Here is a 19,653-nt window from a genome sequence, read left to right on the forward strand (position 1 = left end):
AGATGGAAATACCCTTTCATGTCCCAGTGATATGCTGGTGCCATCTGCTCTTTCTGTTTTTGGCAGCAGAAGCCACATAAACTGGCAAGTTTGAAGATAGCTGGCTTGGGATTTGGAAGTGTTGAATCTTAAAAAGATCAGCTGTTGGTGGTTTAAGCTCCACATCCTGATATGTTTTAAAAAGCACCTGGGAACTCAGAGTTTTCCAGGGAAATCGGTAAAGCCCCAAAGCTTGCTATATGACTGTTGAAACTGATGTGTGGTTTTTGCCTGTCTAGGCTGAATGTGGAATTCCAATGCGTGCCTTTTCTCAAAAGCAGTCCGAGAGGAAGCATTGCCTGACACGCCACCCTGTCCCTTTCCCAGGCCTCTTGGCCACACTAATGAACCTGTTAGCTGTGTTGCAGAATCAGGAGTGGGTGTAAGTGGTGCCTGAAGGATGTACTGTTCCTCAGGCGAGCAAGTGATCCTGGCAGCTTTTAGGAAGCTCTCGGGGAGACCTGTTGCTACAGGATGGGGCTCAGGGGAGCTGCTCCCTCACAAAGCCATCTCTGCCATTTGCAGTGTCCCAGCACAGGCTGTTCAATGAGCACCTGGTGTCTGCAAGCAGCAACCCCGCGCTGGCGATGCGGAGGAAGAAGCACACGGAGAAGGAGGTGCACGCTGACCTCGTGAGCATCGTGTCGGTCCGGCTGCGCGAGGGCTACAGCATCCGCGAGGTCAACATCACAAAAGGTGACTGCTGCCTTCAGGGCTGGAGGCTCAGCTGGGACTGTTCTCAGCTGCTTAGAGAAAAGCACAGGTGGTGGTGTTGTGCAGGAAGGAGGCATTTCCCCCAAACTCTGCTTTCATCAATCATTGCCTTATGTAGGGCTGCCCAATGTTGTGCAGTTATGCACTTGCTGGGCTCACCCTCTGTGGTTGTGCCTGGGGAGGGACAGCCAGTGATGCTCTGTATCTTGCAAATGATTCCCCACAGTTGCAGAGAATTGGGGTTTGCAGAGGTTTTTTTTTTGGGACTTCATGTATGTTTCTCCATTTTTTCATTCCTTTCTAATTCCTTGCTAGATGCACTCCAGAATATTAACGTGAAGTTGAGCACTTTGGTACAACAAATGTAATGCCTCCAAACTACAGTCTTCCAAAGGAAGAAATTGGGCAAAACAAGGCTATTGTTGGGTGAAAATGTTAGATCAGTCAGGACAATAGTGAATTCTAGAAGACCATAAAACCTTCCAGTGATCCTGTTCTCTTACCTGACTCACTAGATATTGGCACCTGGAGTGTGAGAACTAGCTGCTGGCTAGGAACCTTGAGGGGTTTGATTATCCTTAGGAGTGCCAGTAAATCCTACCTAAATTTCCATCTCCAGCTTTGACTAGTGGTAGTAGTATAACTGAAGGGGAGATGAAAAAATCCATATGCAATCTTATTAGTCTACTAGAATGTGTTTTATATCAGACCAAGTCTGTGATGTAACTCCAAAACCATTCCAAATTTGCTATGTGATGTTTTCTGTGAATTTACTGTGGTCTGCCTAAAAAACACGTAAATCCCTTCTGCCACTGCTCTGGTTGGAAAACTGTCCCAGAGCTTCATTGCTCTTTCTCTAGCTTCCTTTCTAAACTCCCCGAGACCAAATTAGACCTGTGTGACTATTCTCTTTAATTAAGTTTATCCTCCTTCTCTGACTTGCACAGACATATTTAACGTCATCTTTCTCCTTGTAACCTACCTTTTGGCAGGTTAATATTAAGCAAGCCAATATTTCACCTTTCTTTTGTAAGGGCAGGCTTTCTGTTTTGTTTATTCAGGTTAATCGCTCTTATTTTTTTTTTCCCCTGAAGTTGTTTTCTTTTCAGTTTGAGCTTATATTTCTCAAAACAGTTGATAAGAGTGTTGTAAGTTGGTTTCCTCAGTGCCTTGTTCAGCAGTGTTAGTATTTCCCTACTTCTGAAGTAAAATGCCAAATCTGATAGACTGGGAATCGTGAACTTTCTCCATGATTCTATTGCAGAAATCCTTGAGTCTTTCACACACCTTTTCTTTCAGCTGCTGAGTCCTTGGGAGTGTTTTATTGGGTTTTGTTTGTTTAGTATTCCCCAAGTGTGCTGTCCTTCACATGATAGTACTCTTAAGTTTACCTTGCTCCCTTCACCACCCTGTTCCTCTGTGGTGCCTGGCAATTGCAATTCATTTGCCTTGATACCTCTTACAAACTGAATGGATCTAAGTCACCCTTTTTGGAAGGAAGATTGCTAACAATCATATTAGGCAGGATAATTCCTTAAGTTGGTCTTACTGAATCTCCCTAATTTCTTGTTTGAGGAATTTTCTGTTAAAAAAGTAAGTATCTGCTAAGTTTTCCTAGTGAGACAGCTGTCCTAGTAATATCTGCAGATTGTTTTCACTAATGTAGGTGATGCATGAGATTACTTCCTTAAATCCAGGCAGATTAGATCCATTGCACTCTTCTTGTCTAGGAATGTCTGTGAAAGTGTGACAAGTCCATTCCTGTCCACCTTCTGTGCACAAGTATGTTTACAGCTTGAATGGTGCTGGATAAAAAGCCTTGCTCTTTAATCTGGCAGCAATGCTGAAGTGCTTTTGGTGACTGTGTAGTCCTGTGTAGAAATGCTGGAAGAGCATTCACTAGGTATGAATTATTCAAAAAGCAATCAGACAAGTTCACGTTGTATCTTTTTGTACAAAGGTACTCTTTTGTACAAAGGAGTGAATTCCTGCACTCTGGAGGAATGTATTAGAAATATCACTGCATGGTACCATGCTCCCTGCATTTTCCTCTAAGTGTTTGCCTGCTGGCTTTTTACTCCTTGGAATGCCAAATGGATTGGTCTCCCATTTTTGCAAGAGCAGAAGAGCAGCTGCTGGGTCAGAGAGACCTTCTGTGGTGAATAGCTATGGGCAGGTGCACAGAGAGGAGTAAGAGCAGGATAAACATACATGATGAAAATCTCAATTCTCCTTTCCTTTTTTCTTCCTTTGAGCCCTCTCTAGCTCTTTGCAGCTCAGGGGTGCCTTGAGCCAGAAATACTTCCTGTGTGTTTTTTAAGAAGTAATTTAAAAATGAAATGTCAAAGGTATCAAAAACATAGAGTATATTTCTGTGCAGCCTTCAGACTAGTAGCAGATAATGTTACTTAATACTTGGGAAAGGCTAAATGCTCTGGGGAGTTGCTGAAAAATTTGCTGAACTAAGAGGTTAAAATAGAGTTGAAAAATTATTCAAGTCATTTAGACATTCAGCAGGGCCTTTGCTAAGGAAAAGCATGTTTGGCTAATCAGGGTTCCCTGAGCCATTCTACAGAGAAGTGTATAACAAAGAACAGTTAATTAACCTGGATCACTAAAACTTGCCAATTAAAGGCTGTAAAGGAGCCAGCTGGCTGTGAAGCAAGAGGAAAAAGTGCAGTTGTGGACTTTACTAAAGACAAAATGGAATAAAAAGCTAGCTTTGTGCTCAGAGTTGCCTGGAGAGGTTGTTTGTGATATTTATAAGTGCTCTGGTTCCCCTCACTGTTTGATTTTTTAAATATTTAGGTATTTAGGAGGCAACTTGGTTAGTTAGGAATGTAGAAGTGCATTTCTTTCTGGGACATTGTCAAGAGATTGCCCTCTGTAATAATGAAAAAAATTCTCACTGACTGTTTTGTGTTGAGGACAGCCTGGAGGGCTGTTTTCAAACATAATCTGCCTCTGTGAATCAGTCCAGGACCAAAACTGGTTGGGCACTAGCTGAGCAGTGAGAATGACTGTTCTCTAGTGACAGGAATCAGGAAGACGAAGTGAGCTTTCTGAATAAAACAGAGCTGGACTTTGTGAAGGACATCTAAGTAGAAAAGAATTTATTAGCTATTAACTCAGGAAAGAGATTGCTTTGCAGAAAAAAAAAAAAGCTAAAGATTCATCTAGATGTAACTTCAAACTAAGTAAATATTTTGCCTGATTTTAGTTTTGCTTGTGTGGGATCATGGGAGTAAAGCCAGGATGACTAATGGAAACAGAGGTGGAAGTCGGAAATATTTTCATTTATGATCTGAGCAAAAATGTAGGAATTTACTTATCATGTTTGCTGTTGATGAAGTAGAAAGGCTTTATTATGAGAACCAAAATATTGTGCAGAAAGCCCTGAATGAGCCCTAAAACAATAGGAGTGAGTTGACAGTATGAAATAAAAAGAGATGAATCTATAAATTCTTGTTTAGCCTCTCTGATAAACATGACAGTCTTCATAGGAAACAACAGAGTGTGCAATCCTGGCAAGTGCATTTATAGTAACACAAATCATCCATTGTAGTAAATATTAGTGACCTTAAATAAAATCCTTTTAATCCCCCAGATTAAGTACAGGTGAAATACAGTATACACTTTTGATCACCTTTGTTCAAGAAAGGTGAATTCTTAAGGTGCAGAAAGGTCTGGGTATATTAAGGGGAATGAATGTTCTGTCTCAGTAACAGCTGAAACTGAGTAAGGATTTCTTAGTACTGCACACTCCTTGTCAATGTTATGGAAATGAAGTTTCTCAGAGTAAAAATAATCTAATCAAAAGAGCAACCAAGTATGAATTTGGCATGTACTCTGGAAAGTTTCTTCTAAACATTGATGGGAGAAGAGTACTTTGAGGGAGCTTCCCAGCAGGGACCATGAGAGCAAAAGGATGGCTTTAAGTGGATGGCATGATGTGCCTATGACAGCAGCAAATGCAGCTCTGCAGGAAACAGGGCATCCAGGCTGATGATCTGTTCAGAAGGTTTCCAGCACATCCAATCACTTATCACACAAACCCTGCAGGTCTGGCAAACTGTAGAGCAAGCTGGACACAGAATAGATGATCGAGCAGTTGAAATCACAGCGTGGCCATGTGTTTTCCTGGGATGTTTCAGTACAAATACACATGCACAGTCAGCAGGAATGGGACAGTTCTCTGCTCTTTTGGCTCAGCAAGGCCTGTTGTCAGGTGTTTCTGTTAATCTTATTAGACAGACTCACTTAAAGGGAAAGATAAAAATTTACAGCTTGAAGAATAGGTGAATATTCATTATTAACATCTTTACTTTGGGAAAAGAAGGTAAACATGGTGAGAAACTTTGAAGATTGAAGTTCTAGAGTGCATGAAATACAGTCTGCACAGGATGAATAGAGATGAACTCAAAAACTTGGCCTCATTTTCCAGGTTGTTTAGATCTGTGTCCATCAAATGCCTGTGTTTCTGTGATGGGATGGATTAACTCTGGAGTGTGGATGACAAAACTTTATAGTTGAATGGCCCTGCTCATCTGTGCAAAAGAGCAGTTTTCTTGGAAACAAGACGAGGCTGTGAAGAAGAGTCCATTGCAAATGTTAGCTCCTCCTCTGAGTTTCAGTTGCCTTCTCTAATGTAGCTAGTACGTGTACACTTAAAGATAAGAACCTGAACTGAACCTGAACCTGAACTTGCTCTTCTGCTCCCATGCAGGTGGGTCTCAGCTGGAGGTGAAACTAGTGCTGCTTTGGAAGCATAACATGAGGATAGAGTACTTAGCTGTGACACCCTGGCCCCTGGACCCATCAAAGCGCAGCACTTGGGTGGAAGTGACGATGGAGGGAAGCTATGACATTTTGCATGACATCAGCTGCACCATGAGGAAGCCTATCACCAGTCTGTACCGCACCACCGTCATCCGGCGCTTCTGGAACACCCTGCAGAGGTGAGCTGGACCGTGCCCAGCAGTTCCCAGTGTCACCAAGTAATTCCTTCCTTGGTATGCTAGGATGAGGGCTTTGCAGGTGGCCATCCCAGCCCAGGGTTCAAAAGGAATGTGCTCTGAGGAGGGGGCATGACTGATAACAAGCTTGCTGTCTAGCCAAGGAAGACTCAAATTGGTCTATGATCTAGTTTGTCAGAATGCTTCAGGATAATGGTATTGCTGCTCCTGAATCCAGATCCTGGGATGCAGACCTTACCTCTGACTGCCATCCCATGGAGGTCGTGTGTTCTTATAGCACACTCATGCAGCTGTGCTGAATGGTCACACTGGGAGCAGCAAACACATCACACGTGTCTCTGGGGCTGAAGTGCTTGTAGGTCACAGCTGTTTCCTGGCCAGGGTGACTGTTACTCCCAGCTGTTTGGCAGATTCCTCTTTCTAGCATTTCATTTCCAACTCTGATCATCTCTGTATGTATGAGGCTTTTACACTGGAACCTCTTTAACACACACTTTGCACTTGGACATGGAATCTCAGCATTCCTCAAAAACTCTGTTGTGTAGTTGGGCTCCCAGGACACAGGGAGTGCTGTGTGTGCAAGCACAAGGGGGGCAGCAAGGGGGAGAGCTTGGGCTTCTGTGGCTAACTGCCTCTTCTTTTCCAGCATCAACCAAACAGATCAGATGTTGGTACATCTGCAGTCTTTTGACACAGTCCCAGAACACTTTACCATTCCTGAGAGCACCAAGAATGGGGTGCCCCTCTTCTACATCCCCCCAGGCTCTACCACTCCGGTATGTTCCCCCTCTCTCTGTTTAACATGGGACAGTTGCCTCCCCTTCCTAGTTTTGTATTCAGGCTTCATCTCTTGCTCATCTTGTCTTCATCTTATCCTGCTCAGTCAGAGATTTCAGGTGTGGTGCAGTGAACACACCATGCCATACATTTGCCCCTCTGGGACATCACCCTATGTCTTAAATGTTGTTGCTACACCTCTAAGCCCAACAGCAAGTGTCCTGAATGTGCTGTGGAACCTTCTCCTGTAGTGCTGTGATGTGTGAGACTGATGTGTGAGGCTGACATGCTTGCTTTTGCTGTGCTTTCTCTGTGGGTACCCCATAGGCATGGAGTTGCTGCTGGCAGTGCAGCTTGTGCCCTGGAGATGTAGCTCAGTGCTGTCAGGTGAAGATACATGATGTACTGAATAGTTGTTTAGTGGGCTCATTGCTCTGAGCACTCATGTGGAAGGTGCAAGAGAGATACTTGTCATCTGCACAGCAGAAGCTAAGCAAAATATGAGCTAATAGTTTCCACTGCAAAATTCAAACTCATTGAAACTCACTAAGCAGAAGAGCCAGCATATTATCTGTTCCCTGCTGCCAGTGTCCTTGGCATAGATGGAGGAGAACTAGCTGATCTTAAAGCTAGGGGAGCTTTAACTTGAGAGAAATATCCCTTTTATTTTATTGTTTAAGCTCTTCTTAAAGTTTGCCTAGTACATTTTCCATCTTATGGCTAACCACCACTGTATTTCTGTGTCAGCAGAGTTGTTATAGTTGGTGGAATCAATGTCACCGTACAAACCTATTAGAGTTGCCCAATGCCACCCATTCTGGCACCCTGTTTGCTTGAGCACTTTCAGATGAGTAATCTCAATGTTTAATTACTTTGCTGACACAAGCCATATATCCCCCTCTCAATCAGAAGGCACACCATTACATATGCCATCTTTTTCATGGTTGATTTACTTGATGCTAAGTAGTTAAATTCCTAATTAACTTGACATTTCAGGAGCCTAATTTATTTTTGCTTATGCTGTACTGCCTGTTTCAATGTGAACACACTTAGTTTGTTCAGAGGAAATTACCCAAAGCCAGGGATGTGGCCTACAACAGCTCAGCTACTAGAGGAATTATTGCTGTTTCTGGGTGGAGAATTTTCATGCTGAACATTGTCCCGTCATTTTCTCAGGTATTATCTCTGCAGCACAGTGGGTCTGACTCAAGCCATTCCCAGTTTGCCTCCTACTGGAAGCCTATCCTTTCCATGGATGCCAACTTCTGGCAGAGGTGGCTGCACATGCATCGTATAGTCATCCTTCTGGAGCATGACACGTATGTAATGGGCAGGGCTGAGCTCATGTGCACACTGGGGGCAGCCTGGGAAAGCAGGATGTGTCCAGCTCAGCCTAGCTGAGGACTTGCAGCTCTTCTGCAGGTGCCTATGGCCAAGGGAAGGGTTTCACTAGTGGGGCCTGATGGATGCTGAAGGTTTTTTATCTGAGAGAGACAGTAGATCGGGAAGTCATCTTTGATTGGGAGGATAAATTGTTTCTCAAGTCCCTCTTGGGTTCTGATTTCCTGATTGCAGGGGAAGTGGGACCGTTCTTTTGGGAGGTAACCCACATGTTTTGTTTGCTGCTGGAAAATCTCTTTCCCAAAAGCATTGCTTTCCTGAGGCTGGTCCTAGTTGCAGAGTAATGTGAATAACAGTTATATTACATTACATATTGCATGGAGGGAGATGGGATACAAGGGATGTGCTCTCTGCAATGTGGAAGTTCCAGTGCACCCAGGAGTGTGGCTCTCCCAAGTGCTACATTAGGGGAGATGCTTGTTCCTTGGCTGCTGTGGAGGAAAAAAGGCTGATAGACCAGTCAGAGTAGGATGGATGTAGAAAGCCTCTGTGGGTTTCGGGGAAGAAGAGAAACTGCAGCTGTGAAATGGCTTTCTGTCCCACCCTGCAGGCCTGTGCCCAAGCACCTGCACACGCCGGGCAACAACGGTCGCTACAGCACCATCCAGTGCCGCATCTCGCACTCGGCACTCACCTCCCTGCTGCGGGACTGGAGCAGCTTCGTGCTGGTGGAGGGCTACTCCTACGTCAAGCTGATCCACGGGTGAGTGGCTCTGAAGCGCTCAGTGTGGGGAGCTGGGCGTGTGGCCAGCCCCAGGATCTGGTTAGACCAGTATGTGGCTGCGGGCCTGAAGCAGATGTTGACAGGAGAGGATGAGAGCTAGACAAGGGCATATGAAATCCTGCAGTTTCTAAACTGTTCCATTGTGTTCCAGGTGCAACCTGGAGGCAGAGAGGAGCCAGCTGGGGGGTTTCTGCATGCTAGAACTGATATATGTTACTGTGAAGTTGTGTAGGCTGTTGGGCTCTGTGGAGCAGAACCTCTGCTTGGTCTGGCATGTGAGAGCAGCAAGATCCGTGCCATTTCAGCCTTGTCCTAATCCCTCCTCCATAGGTCTGAGGATGTTACCCCTTCCTCATTCTATGTGGTACGAATCATCTCCAAGGCTCCCTGCATGGTTCTCCGGCTGGGGTTCCCCATTGGCACACCTGCACAGGCCAGGAACAAGGTGAGAGATGGCTGGCTGCTTTGTAGGGTAGGAGCTGAGCAAGAAATTCTGAATGTGGAAGGGGTGGATAGATCACAGGCAATGCTGTGGGCAGCAGCCATAGTAGTTACTATAAGTAAATAAGTAACTACTATGTTAAGGCTTAGATGGGTTTGTAACAGAAAGGGTCATTTGGGACAAACTTTCTTTGTTAAGTTTATGAAAGATCTAAACCCAGACTCCAAGATCAATAGAATAGAATAGCTGGTCACATGGGTGTTTTTCCCACTGCTTAATTCAATTGTGAGGCTTGAAATGGCTCAAAGGTTATCTAGTCTATCCTTCTGACCGAAGCACAATCAATACCATCTGTAAAGAACAGCAGATGCTTGTCTGACTCGTCTGTAAAGACCTCTGTGATAGACGCACTCACTACATGTTCCCTGGGCTATCTCTTCCAGTACATGTATATTGAATCTATTGGGCAGGGAGGAAGTTAATAGTTAAAATGCAAACAATGCCCCACATAAGCAGTACAGGGAGAGAAAAAAATTAGTGCCTAGGAATTATTTTCAGGTAGACTTTTAATAACCTTTTTGTATCAAAAGAAATGAGCTGCCCTAGTCAAATGCAGAAGGTGGAGCTACTGTGTGGACTGATTCTCCAATTATAATGGCTGAGACAAGTCTAAGTGTTCCTAGGTAAAGCATGAGAAAGATGCCCTGCTATTAAACTGTGTGAACTTTTTCATATAAACAAGAGGTTTATCATTAAATCTAGATCTTTTATCTTCATGAAATAAATCTTTGGTTTGTCTGGGTTAGCTTAAGTGTTAGAGACTAGTCTGAGGAGAAGCTAACAAACATGGGAAGGACCATCTCTTTCTGAGATAATGAACCCAGATAACACTAAATGTTCTGGCACTCTGGCAGATCTGCCCTTTCATGGCTTTAGGGGATCCAGGACTTGGGCACTGGTTGCTGGCTCAACGTGTGGGTTTGGTAATGCCAAGTGACAGGTTTTTTTGAAGGAGTTCCTCTGACAGGTGCAAATTAATATCTCTTTCATGAAGGTGTGAGACAGGCACCATACCCTGCAGCTGTGGGCAAGCTCCAGATCATTGCAGAAGGAACTGTATGTAGGTCATAAATTGTATCATCCACAATACATTTTTTTTTTTTTTTTTTGCCTGCCGTAGAGCTGATTAGCTACTCAGTGTGGAGGATGGCAGTAGAACTTAGCCTGCTTTGTTTAAAGGAAAGGGGGTTTTGTGCTGAGCAGCTCAAATTTCCCATGCTGAAGGGAAGGAAAGCACCTCGTACAGTTGACTTTCAGAAAGCTTTTTGGTGAGACTTTGTATAGGGCACAACTGTAGAACTGGAAAAATAGGGTGTCATAAAACAGAAACTGCCTTGGGGAGCAAAGCAAGGAGATTGAAAAAGTGCTCTGTTTCATCACAGCAGAAGCTGTTTGTGATTTTTCCCAATCTTTTTTTCTAGTCAAAGGTTAGGGAACTCATTTTCAGGACGGTAACGTGTGCTGAGCTGAGGAAATGTGCAGCTGGCCCAAAGCTATTTCAGCCTCTGTGCTTTGGTGGCACCTAAGCAGCACGGAGGTGGCTGGAAGCCAGCATGGATAACTGCAAAACAGTGTGATTTGGGAGTTTAAAGACCATTAGTGATTCTGTGAGACCAATATGAAACCATGAAGGGGACCCAAGTGGCAGCACAATGCAGGAAAAGGCTCTTGTTTAACATTTGGATTTGGGGATATTCCTTTCCTTGAAAAAGACATAGTAATGATGGGAAAAGTTACTGAGATAATTAATGTTGAGGAAGATGGAGAGCTGCTGTTCTTCTGTTTGCCTACAATGGTAATAAAAATTGAAAAAGGTTGAACAAAGATCATGAAAAAAACCTAACCATAGAAATTTCAAAGAAAACATTGGGCTATTGTGGGAATCAGATGCTGGCGTGGGTAGAACTATACTCAGAGCTACTAAAAGCTAAAAAGAGTAATCAGGAATTCATTGTGAAACTGCCTTGGAAAAAAATAACCTAAAAAATAACCCAAGCTCCTGAAACCTTTGCCATAGAGGTTTACAAATGAATGTGATAGTGGGGGAATACATAAGACAGAGCCAGATTGTTCCCACAGCTGATAGGGACTAGTTTACATTTACTGTGGGCTGTTGAGGAGAGGAGGAGGAGGGAAGAATGAGGTTGGGTGCTCAGACTGCTTCTGTGGAGGAGCTGGCATGCAATTAATTTGTTTTTAATCTGAGTTTTGGAAGGCAACGTCTTCAGCCTTGAAATAGTCTTTGAAGCTTTCTTAACTTTCCTTTTGCTTTTAAAAATACTTTAAGTAGGGACCAAAGGGCCTTGTGTCATCTTGATCTTGGTCTCGCTAGTGCCTCAAAAGTAAAATGACCTTTAACTCCTGCTCTTCTGTGTATTCAAGGAGTATTCTGTTCCTTTTGGTCAAGCTCTTGTTCTAGATGCTTATTTTGAGTTGTTTATGTCTCCAGACCAAGTTGGTCATGTTTTCCTTTTGCTTTTGCCATGACAGATAGTGGAAGAGTTACGGGACCGAATCTTGCAGCTGCGCTTTCCCCACAGGGTCCAGAGCAAGGAGGCAACTCCAAAAGCAAAGAGGAAAATGTTGGGCAGTAGTTCTCCTTCCAAATCCCCACCTGTGCCTGGGGTCCAGTCAGCCCTCTCAGACAGACCCTGCCTTGTTGTGCTGCACAAACCCTTGGAGAAGCTGCTTATCAGGTAGGGATGGAGGACCAGCTGTCAGCACAGCCCCCTTGCTCTGCAAAGTGGGGAAGAGGAAGATCTGTGGATGGTGCTGTCAGTTGTAGGATGAGAGTGCTGTGAATGAAGCTAATGCTTGTTGGGATGGGTTTGTTTTGCATGGCTGTGAGTTGCAGCAGAGATTTTTGGTGGACAGGCAGATTTGTCACTCCTAATGAAATACAGCATAGAAGTAAATTTAGTTACTGCTGTCTGAGTAGGATCCTGTGCTGGGCCAGCCACATTCTTCAGCTGGAGGACTCTGTCCTGGGCCCAACAAATGGGTTGTGAATCCAGGCAACTCTGACCCTAAACAGAAAAAAAATGCATTTTTTCCACGTCAGCATGCCACACTTCTGCCTCTCCTAGGTACGAGAAGCTGCCTTCTGACTATCGAGCCCCCTTCATTCTCAACCTGGAGCATCCCCCCGTGTCTGGTCCCCTCACCATGGTGGCCAGTCGCACAGCCTCTTCCACCCTGGCTTCTCTGTCCCGCTACTTCTATCACCAGCGCTGGATCTGGAGTGTCCAGTCAGGGCTGGCACCAGCTGTGCCCATCACTGCTGTGGCCCAGCTCCTTTCCACACTCACAGAGTAAGTTGCACACCTGGCAGGGGTTCTCTCTCCAAGCTAGTCCTGGGGATACAGGGGAAAGCAAGGTTGACCTTTCTTTTTATGTGTATGAGGCCTTATTATAGGTAGCAATTAAAGCTGCTGTGCAGAGAGTTTTGGTCCTGTACACAGCTTCTAGAGCCCCTTGGGTCAGTGCTTTACCCAGTTCTGCAGCTGTAGCTGAGGAAAGTGAGAGAAAATGTCCTGGGAAACATGCAAAGGGTCAAGAGGTGTTACTGTGCCTGGAGTGTGCTGTTCTTCACACAGGCTGTTCTGGCAGTGTCATATCTCCTCATTCTCTGTGTGCAGCTCCCTGTTTGGAGAAGGGAGTTTTGGGGTGAAGGGTACAGTCACTCTTGCATTTAAAGCTTACAGTATGGGTGGAGAAGTCCTGCAGGTCTGACTTCCTCTCTGTTGCAAGGGTTCGTCTGTCAGAGGGTTTCCACTTTGCATCCAGCGGGGATGGGATTATCAACATGGTGCTGGAGCTGCCTATACAGGTGAGCCTGGCTGCTGTCCTCTTGTGGACACAGTCCCTCATTACTGGTTCTGGGGTGGATTCACCTTCCTATGATAGCATTTATCACCTGCTTCTAGAACACATCCTTGACAGGTATAGGGAGAAGGTAAAGCAGCTTGTAGGTTGAACATTTTTATGCCTTCATTTGCAGTTAGAGAGCTGCTTTGTGGTAGGGGTGTGTTCTGCTGGAGGAGTTCTTGGGGTTGGGACATGCTTTCTCTTTCCATCACTGCTAGTGGAGCTGGGTGATGGGGCTGTGCTGTGTAAGGGGGAACTGTGTAGGGCTCATGCAGTGTCTCCCCTCTAGATTGATGGGTCAAGTGAGACCAGCAGTGGCAGGGAGAAGCACACCTGTGTCGTCCAATACATCCTCTTCCCACCCCACTCCACCTCCACCAAGGACAGGTGAGTCTGCTGTTCTGCTCCCAGCGGGGTTTGGCAGTGGAGTCACGGCTCCAGACTTGGCCTTTTGCAGTCAGTGTGGAAAGGAGGGGACCTCCACCATCTAGTACAGATAACCAATGGATTGATCATCAGATCACTGGCTCTTCACCTGCCAATCCTGGGCTCCTGTGGCTGCTCTCACAGCTCTGAGAGGAGCTGCAGTGGGCTGCTGGCTCTGTGCCACCTCACAGGACTTTCCTTTTGACTTCCCTCCAGCTTTTCCACGGATGATGACAATGATACAGAGGTAGAGGCCATTGAAGTGGACACAGAACTGAACCTGGTCACAGGAGTGCTGGGTAGAGCCACAGAGTGGCCATGTCCACAGTACTGCTGAGAACTGGAAGCACCTTCATGGCTTGCCCGTACCAGAAAATACCTAAAGCAGTGAGTCCCTGAAAGGGGAGGGGCATGGGCTCTTCTGTGGAAGGGAGAAGGGTTCAGTGTAAGTGCATCACAAAATTACAGGGAAATACTGAGGGCCAGAAAGATGGGAATGCTAGTCACAGAAGAGTCTGAGATTTGTAAAAGAGAAACTGGCCCCTGGCCATAAAAGACTTCTTGACTGCAGTGCAGTGGATGCTGTGCTGCTTTGGGATAGCTGGGCAAATACAAATTATTTTGTGAAGAGTCATTCCATTGGAGGGCAGCAAGCTGGACCAGAGCAGGGACTGCAGGTAGTACTACCAGCACTCCTCCTGAGCAAGGTGAAAACAGGCTAAAGGACTGGTGGAGAAGGAGGGAGCAATGAGTGAGAATAGGGCAAGCTCTGGGAACAGGATTATAGGTGTTCCCTCTCCTTGGTTTTAGACTCTTTTCTTCTGCATTTGTGGGTAATAATTCTGCTGCATAAACTGAGCCTTAACATCTTCCTGCAGCTCTACCCCCGGGACCTTGCGTGCATTGCCACCATGCTGACCTTCGAGTACATCAGCCAGTTGTGCCAGAACAAGGAGTGGGTCTGCCCTCCTTCAGACACAAAAGCTGCTGAAGGTGAGTCTACCATCTGTGTCCTAGCAAGCTTGATGGGGCAAAGAAGGTAGCTCTTGAATGTCTCAGGACCCATAGAAGGCAGAACAATATTTTGACAACTTTGTAGTCTTCAATGGCTGTGAGTTCACTTTCTTGCACTTAAACTAACTTGGCAGAAAAACGGCTTCATCCTGGGAAGGCCAAAGAAGCATTGAGGCTTTCTGCCTAGGCTGGAGAGGTGACAAGGTGACCTTGCTTGGGTGGAAGGGTTGGTCCAGATGACCTTTCCAACATCAGCCATTCTGTAATTGTGTGAGAGGAGCTGACTTCAGGAGCAGGTGGAAGATGAGCTCATCATTTCAGTGGTGAGCCTCTTCCAGACCTGATGTGCCTGAGCAAATGGTTTTATAGAAGTTGTAAAGATGTTAAGGAGGGGCTCCTCTGTTCTCAGTTTCAAGTCACAGTTCCCAGAGAAGTTTGTGGAATGATTGTTTTCTGGTGGTCCTGTTCATCTCTGTTGCAGATCCAGACATGGGGCCTGGTTTTCGAGTGCATGAGATCCCATTCCAGTTCAACCTCATGAAGCTCTTGCCCAGGTGCCAGCAGGTTGAAATGTTCTTTCTCATGCTGACAAAAGGTAGGTGCCTCTTCACCACCTGCCTCCCCTTGTCCTCCCACCGTGGCCATGGAAAGCCTGTTCCACATGCTTGTGTCCCTGGGCAGCAGCATGTGAGCACTGCCATGCCTCTTCTAGTAGCTTGGTGCTGTTCTTCCCAGCTCTGCAGCCCCAGGGCTGTGTAGCTATATTGCTGCTTTTCCTGGGATGATAATTTGTAAGAGCTGCTTTCAAAACTGTTAAACCTAAATAGTGGCTTTGTGGTGGTGGTGGTTTCTTGTGTGTACCCCCAGCATCTCCACAACAGTTGGAGTAGCAGGGTGGGTCAGTGTAGGGTATCTAATGATGCCAAAACTCCAGGGCCTCCTCAGCACACTCCAAGTCAGTCTTGCAGAGGTGCTGGGGAAGTTCTTGGCTATGTGGAAGTGTTACTTTGCAAAGGGCTGTCTCCTGGGGTCGTGGGCAGGTGGCAGCTATGGAGATGCTGTCTCTGAAGCTGCCATGGTTCTGTTTTGAAGCAGAGAATGAGGAGGTGACCAAGGACTCTTCGTTTGTGCCCAATGAAATGCTACTAAACCTCTTCCATGGCTGCCTTCAGCATGACCTCAGTGACCGGGAGATCCCCATGGCTGATGCTGATCATGTGGCTTTCATGGAGCAGGTTCTGCAACGGGATCGTGATGGCCATCAACCCCCCTTCACACTCCCTGTGATCAGAGGTAAGCACCAGGAGTGTGGCAGTAGTGACACCAGGGGCAATGAGGTTTTTCAGGAGCTTTGCTTTCAAGTCTCATCTTGAGCTGGGGTTTTTTAAGTTGGTTTCTCTGTGCTCCATTTCAGAAGAAACCGTAAAAGCTTCTGGGACGCTGGAGCAGCAGGATGCTTCTGCATCCTATCATCTTGTTGGCAGTAATGGCACCAGGGATATGACTGGCTCCACAAGTACTCTGCAGGTACTACTGTCCTTCTCCTGAGCCCCTTCAGAAACCAAGGCAGCAGCTGTTAAAGAGCAGGAGAGTTGAAAGAGCTGAGAAAGATTGAAAGACAGCTGTTCTTCCCCACCTTTGGCAGGAGTGTAGGCTGTATCCTGTGGCTGAGGTCAAGCAGGAATCTAGAAGGTGTAGTTGCATTCACTATGGGCCAAACCTGTTACAGTAGCCCTGGTATTGTGCTGCAGATTGCTCTGGAACCGTGGGCAGTCACTGCCTAGAGGTTAGAATTGGCCCCAGCAAAGCTGGCTAAGCATCTCCTGACTGTTGTGCTGTACTTCCTGGAGCCAGGCTGCTCCCAGAATGGTGGCTTCTAGAGCCAGGCTGCTCTGAGAATGTGCAGAGGTGACCAGGGTGATTTCAGCACTGTGCCAACCACCAGGCCTGGAAGAACTTGCTACCTGTCTCAAGGTGGGCCTGTGCCTTATGCTATGAGTTTATCCAACTTCTGCTCTTCCATCAGAGCCTTGGCAACACAGAGCTGCCTGAGGATGATGTGACACTGAGTGACACGGTGGGGCCCTTTCCCCCTCAGTGGCGATGTTATGCCAAGCTGGTCAACCCGCAGCATGTGTTCCTGACCTTCCTGCCAGCCACCTTCTCAGGTGAGGGGGTCTGGTGTGGGGAGCAAGAGAAGGCAGAAGTCCTAAGCACCTCCTCAGGGAAACAGAAAAAACAGAGTCAGCTCTTGTAGGGTGGAGAGAAAATTGAATAGTAGAGTTCATGCACAGTCTTTTTGCACCACATGGCCAGGAATAGAATAGTGCCAAGTGTTGAATGTGTTGCTCTTATCTCAGGATGTTGTTCTGCTCACATACACTTTTCAGGTGGAGGATGTGTGTTGAATTGTTTGCTAGCTGCAGCCATTTGGACTGTTTTCCCAGTGGGGTTGTTAATGAATGGATTAAGGTGATTGCTAGTGGGATGGTCTGGGAGAATCCCTGCTCCTGGGCATTGGCACTGGTCTGGCTCAGGCGAAGCTGCTTCTACACACTAAGAGATAGCAGGAAATCTGCTTTCTTAGGAGTGTAGATTGAGGGGTTAAGCTGTTCTCGCATAATAATCTTATTTTCTTCTCATCCAGATGTACAGAAGCTGATGGCTTGTGGGTTGGACAAATCTCCAAAAGATGAGAGTCAATCTGGAGAGGATACCATGGGACCTATCTGTGCCGAGCGAGTCAGGGCTGAAGAGGGGGATGCTGCAGTGCCACTACCAACCCTCAGTATAACACCAGCCCACGGTACCGACAGCACCTTGCTAAAGTATTGGTATCCTTGCTATTCTTGAGCTTACTGTTGAGCAGATTAAAGCAGGAGGAATAACAGGCTGCTGCAGCCTGGCAGGTCCTGCCTGGCAGTCAGCAGAGTCAGCATAAGAGGCACAATGATGTTCATGGGGCATGAAGGAGTGTAATGCAAGTTGGGTGCCCATGGCCAAAGGTTGGTTTCTCATGGGCAAGGAGGTTGCTGGTAGATAGAAGCTATTAGGAATGACAGTAGTGGGTTGCACTGGAAAGCAATGGACTCTTGTTTCATGATCCAGACTGGGACTGTCAGCAGCACATTGTCTTAGGGGGAAAGGCACCGGTTTTGAGGTATATGGGATTTGATTGCACAGCCCCTAGGGCAGATCAGCCATGCTTGCAGTGAGGATGAAGGGTTGTGCTGCTGCAGGAGGTAGTGGTGATGGTGATGAGCCATCATGGCTGTAAAGGGGATCGAGGTGGCCAAAGCACTGGGCTGAGTGGTTAGGTGCTGGGTGAGGATGAATGGTGAGAAACTTGAAAAACCAGTATCTAACTGTGATGCTTCTGTGAGAGCTGTGATGTCTCAGACCAAGAACAAGGAACCATCAGAGGCCTTTGTCTAAGAATTGTTTCATTTTCAGAAGCAAGCCAGGACCCCGGGGAGCAGAGTGGCCCCTCCCGGAGAGACGTGCACATCTCCTTCTGTCGCCAGAGCTCGCAGTCTGAGCTGGGCGACTGCCGCCGCTTTCGCTGCCCCATTTACATCTACAGCTGCTCCCTGGAGCTGCTGCGAGAGCAGCTGGTCAGCCCTCGGGCACACCGTCCTCCTCGGGACATCTTCTTCAGGTAACACCAGCCATACCTGGTACCCAGACAAAAAGACAAAAACAGAGCAGTTTCCTTGACAAGAGGCTGGCTCTAGCCCTGTCTTCTTGGCTTGGCTTGGCCTCTCTGCCTTATAGCAGCCACTGCCTGTGCATGCCCTAGGCTCTGCTTTAGCCATTTACAGTCTAAAGTGTGCTTCTTTGGTACTAAAGGCTGTGGTTCTTCTTTTCCAGGTCCCAGTCTCTGGAACGTCCTCCGACTGCTGCTTGGCTAGACCACAAGCACAAGGAGCTGGTGACTTACTGCACGCTGCTGCAGGAGCACTCCCACCAGTGCTATGTGAAAGGTGAGCACAATGAGACCTGTGGTTGGGGTTGAACACTAGATCTTCTAAGAAAACAATGTCTCATTTTGCTTGTGATCTTACTCCAAGCGAAGGGAGGAGCTGTGGTACTGTTATACCACCAGGAGGAATTTAAAGATGCCTCTGTGCATTCCCTATGGGCCTTGCAGAGGCTGTTCCCAAGCCTGTGGAGTGCTGTGAAGGAGCATCCCTTCTTTGATGCCTTCCTCTCACCTTCAGGGTGACAGATGCCATGGGCACTCTGGTGTCACCCAAGCCCAGGGTAATGTGCAGCATTAGGTGCCCTGGCTTTCTCCTATTTCCCAGCACCAGCACCAACTCCAGCTCTTTGCTGGGACTTGGTGAAGATCCATATGTGGCCACTGCCTGACTCCCACAACCTCACATCCTTGGGATGCCATGGGATGCTCAAGCACTGTGTTTACCTCTAGGGCTGTTCAAGAGCCTTCAGCAGTCACACAGCATCAGCTCCCAGGACCTGCTTACTGCCATGGACTACTGTGAGGAGCTGCTTCAGGAGATTGATATCACCAACTTCCTGCTGACAGTGTGCAGCCACGTCCGTTCGTTCCGAGAGAGCCATCAACATTTCAACACACACTCCAAGACAGCCAGCTTCCAAGTGGGCAGCATAGAGCAGGAAGAGGAACAGAGCTCTAGGGAACGAGGTGTCTTGGTCTCTGAGTCAAGGTAGGGACCATCTCAGTCTTGCTTCTGTTCTTAACATTGTGCCAGGACAAATCTTTTTTCAAGTGTCTTAGTGTCTGCTAGAAGGAATGCTGTAGGGCAGAGTCTAACAGCCACACAGAAGAGCAGATACTTACAGTGAGATACCCACCTGATATGGTGTCCACCAGGACCCTCTGTTTTTTGCAGTCTCTGGTGACATCCATCTTTCCTTTCTCTTGTAGTCTTGGCTTGTTACTGTCCCATCTGGCCTGAGCTGGAGGGTGTTTTGTCTGCAAGCCTGTAAGACTTGTTTCTGAAGAAATTATGCATCTCCTGCTGCTTGACTCATTTGAGCTTGCTGTTGACTCTAGTGTAAATGATAGCTTTGTTATCCTTTTCTGATGAATAAAGTGTCACTTTTTTTAATTAAAACTCTGGAAAAAATGCACAAGAGAAACACCAAAGCAGAATTGAAATATGCTACACTTCTGTCCTATTCCTTTAGGGTATTTATGAGGTTTGTATCTCCTCTGAAAACTTAAG

At 46.6% G+C, this 19,653-nt stretch overlaps 1 protein-coding gene across 1 annotated transcript in view; it reads left to right on the forward strand.

The window, feature by feature from the left end:
• The window catches only part of SZT2 (SZT2 subunit of KICSTOR complex), a 53,526-nt gene that overhangs the window by 6,700 nt on the left and 27,173 nt on the right, over positions 1 to 19,653 (forward strand). Inside the window, 22 exon segments of the mRNA XM_056497290.1 lie at positions 565 to 735; positions 5,480 to 5,711; positions 6,376 to 6,505; positions 7,683 to 7,825; positions 8,458 to 8,610; positions 8,962 to 9,076; positions 11,624 to 11,829; positions 12,220 to 12,444; positions 12,884 to 12,962; positions 13,290 to 13,387; positions 13,643 to 13,715; positions 13,717 to 13,788; positions 13,790 to 13,813; positions 14,305 to 14,419; positions 14,922 to 15,035; positions 15,533 to 15,733; positions 15,855 to 15,967; positions 16,467 to 16,608; positions 17,088 to 17,246; positions 17,894 to 18,098; positions 18,311 to 18,423; positions 18,873 to 19,131. Of these exon segments, the coding sequence (XP_056353265.1) occupies positions 565 to 735; positions 5,480 to 5,711; positions 6,376 to 6,505; positions 7,683 to 7,825; positions 8,458 to 8,610; positions 8,962 to 9,076; positions 11,624 to 11,829; positions 12,220 to 12,444; positions 12,884 to 12,962; positions 13,290 to 13,387; positions 13,643 to 13,715; positions 13,717 to 13,788; positions 13,790 to 13,813; positions 14,305 to 14,419; positions 14,922 to 15,035; positions 15,533 to 15,733; positions 15,855 to 15,967; positions 16,467 to 16,608; positions 17,088 to 17,246; positions 17,894 to 18,098; positions 18,311 to 18,423; positions 18,873 to 19,131 (3,142 nt within the window).

The sequence above is a fragment of the Oenanthe melanoleuca genome, chromosome 8 (assembly GCF_029582105.1).
Source record: "Oenanthe melanoleuca isolate GR-GAL-2019-014 chromosome 8, OMel1.0, whole genome shotgun sequence".
NCBI classification, from domain to species: Eukaryota; Metazoa; Chordata; class Aves; order Passeriformes; family Muscicapidae; genus Oenanthe; species Oenanthe melanoleuca.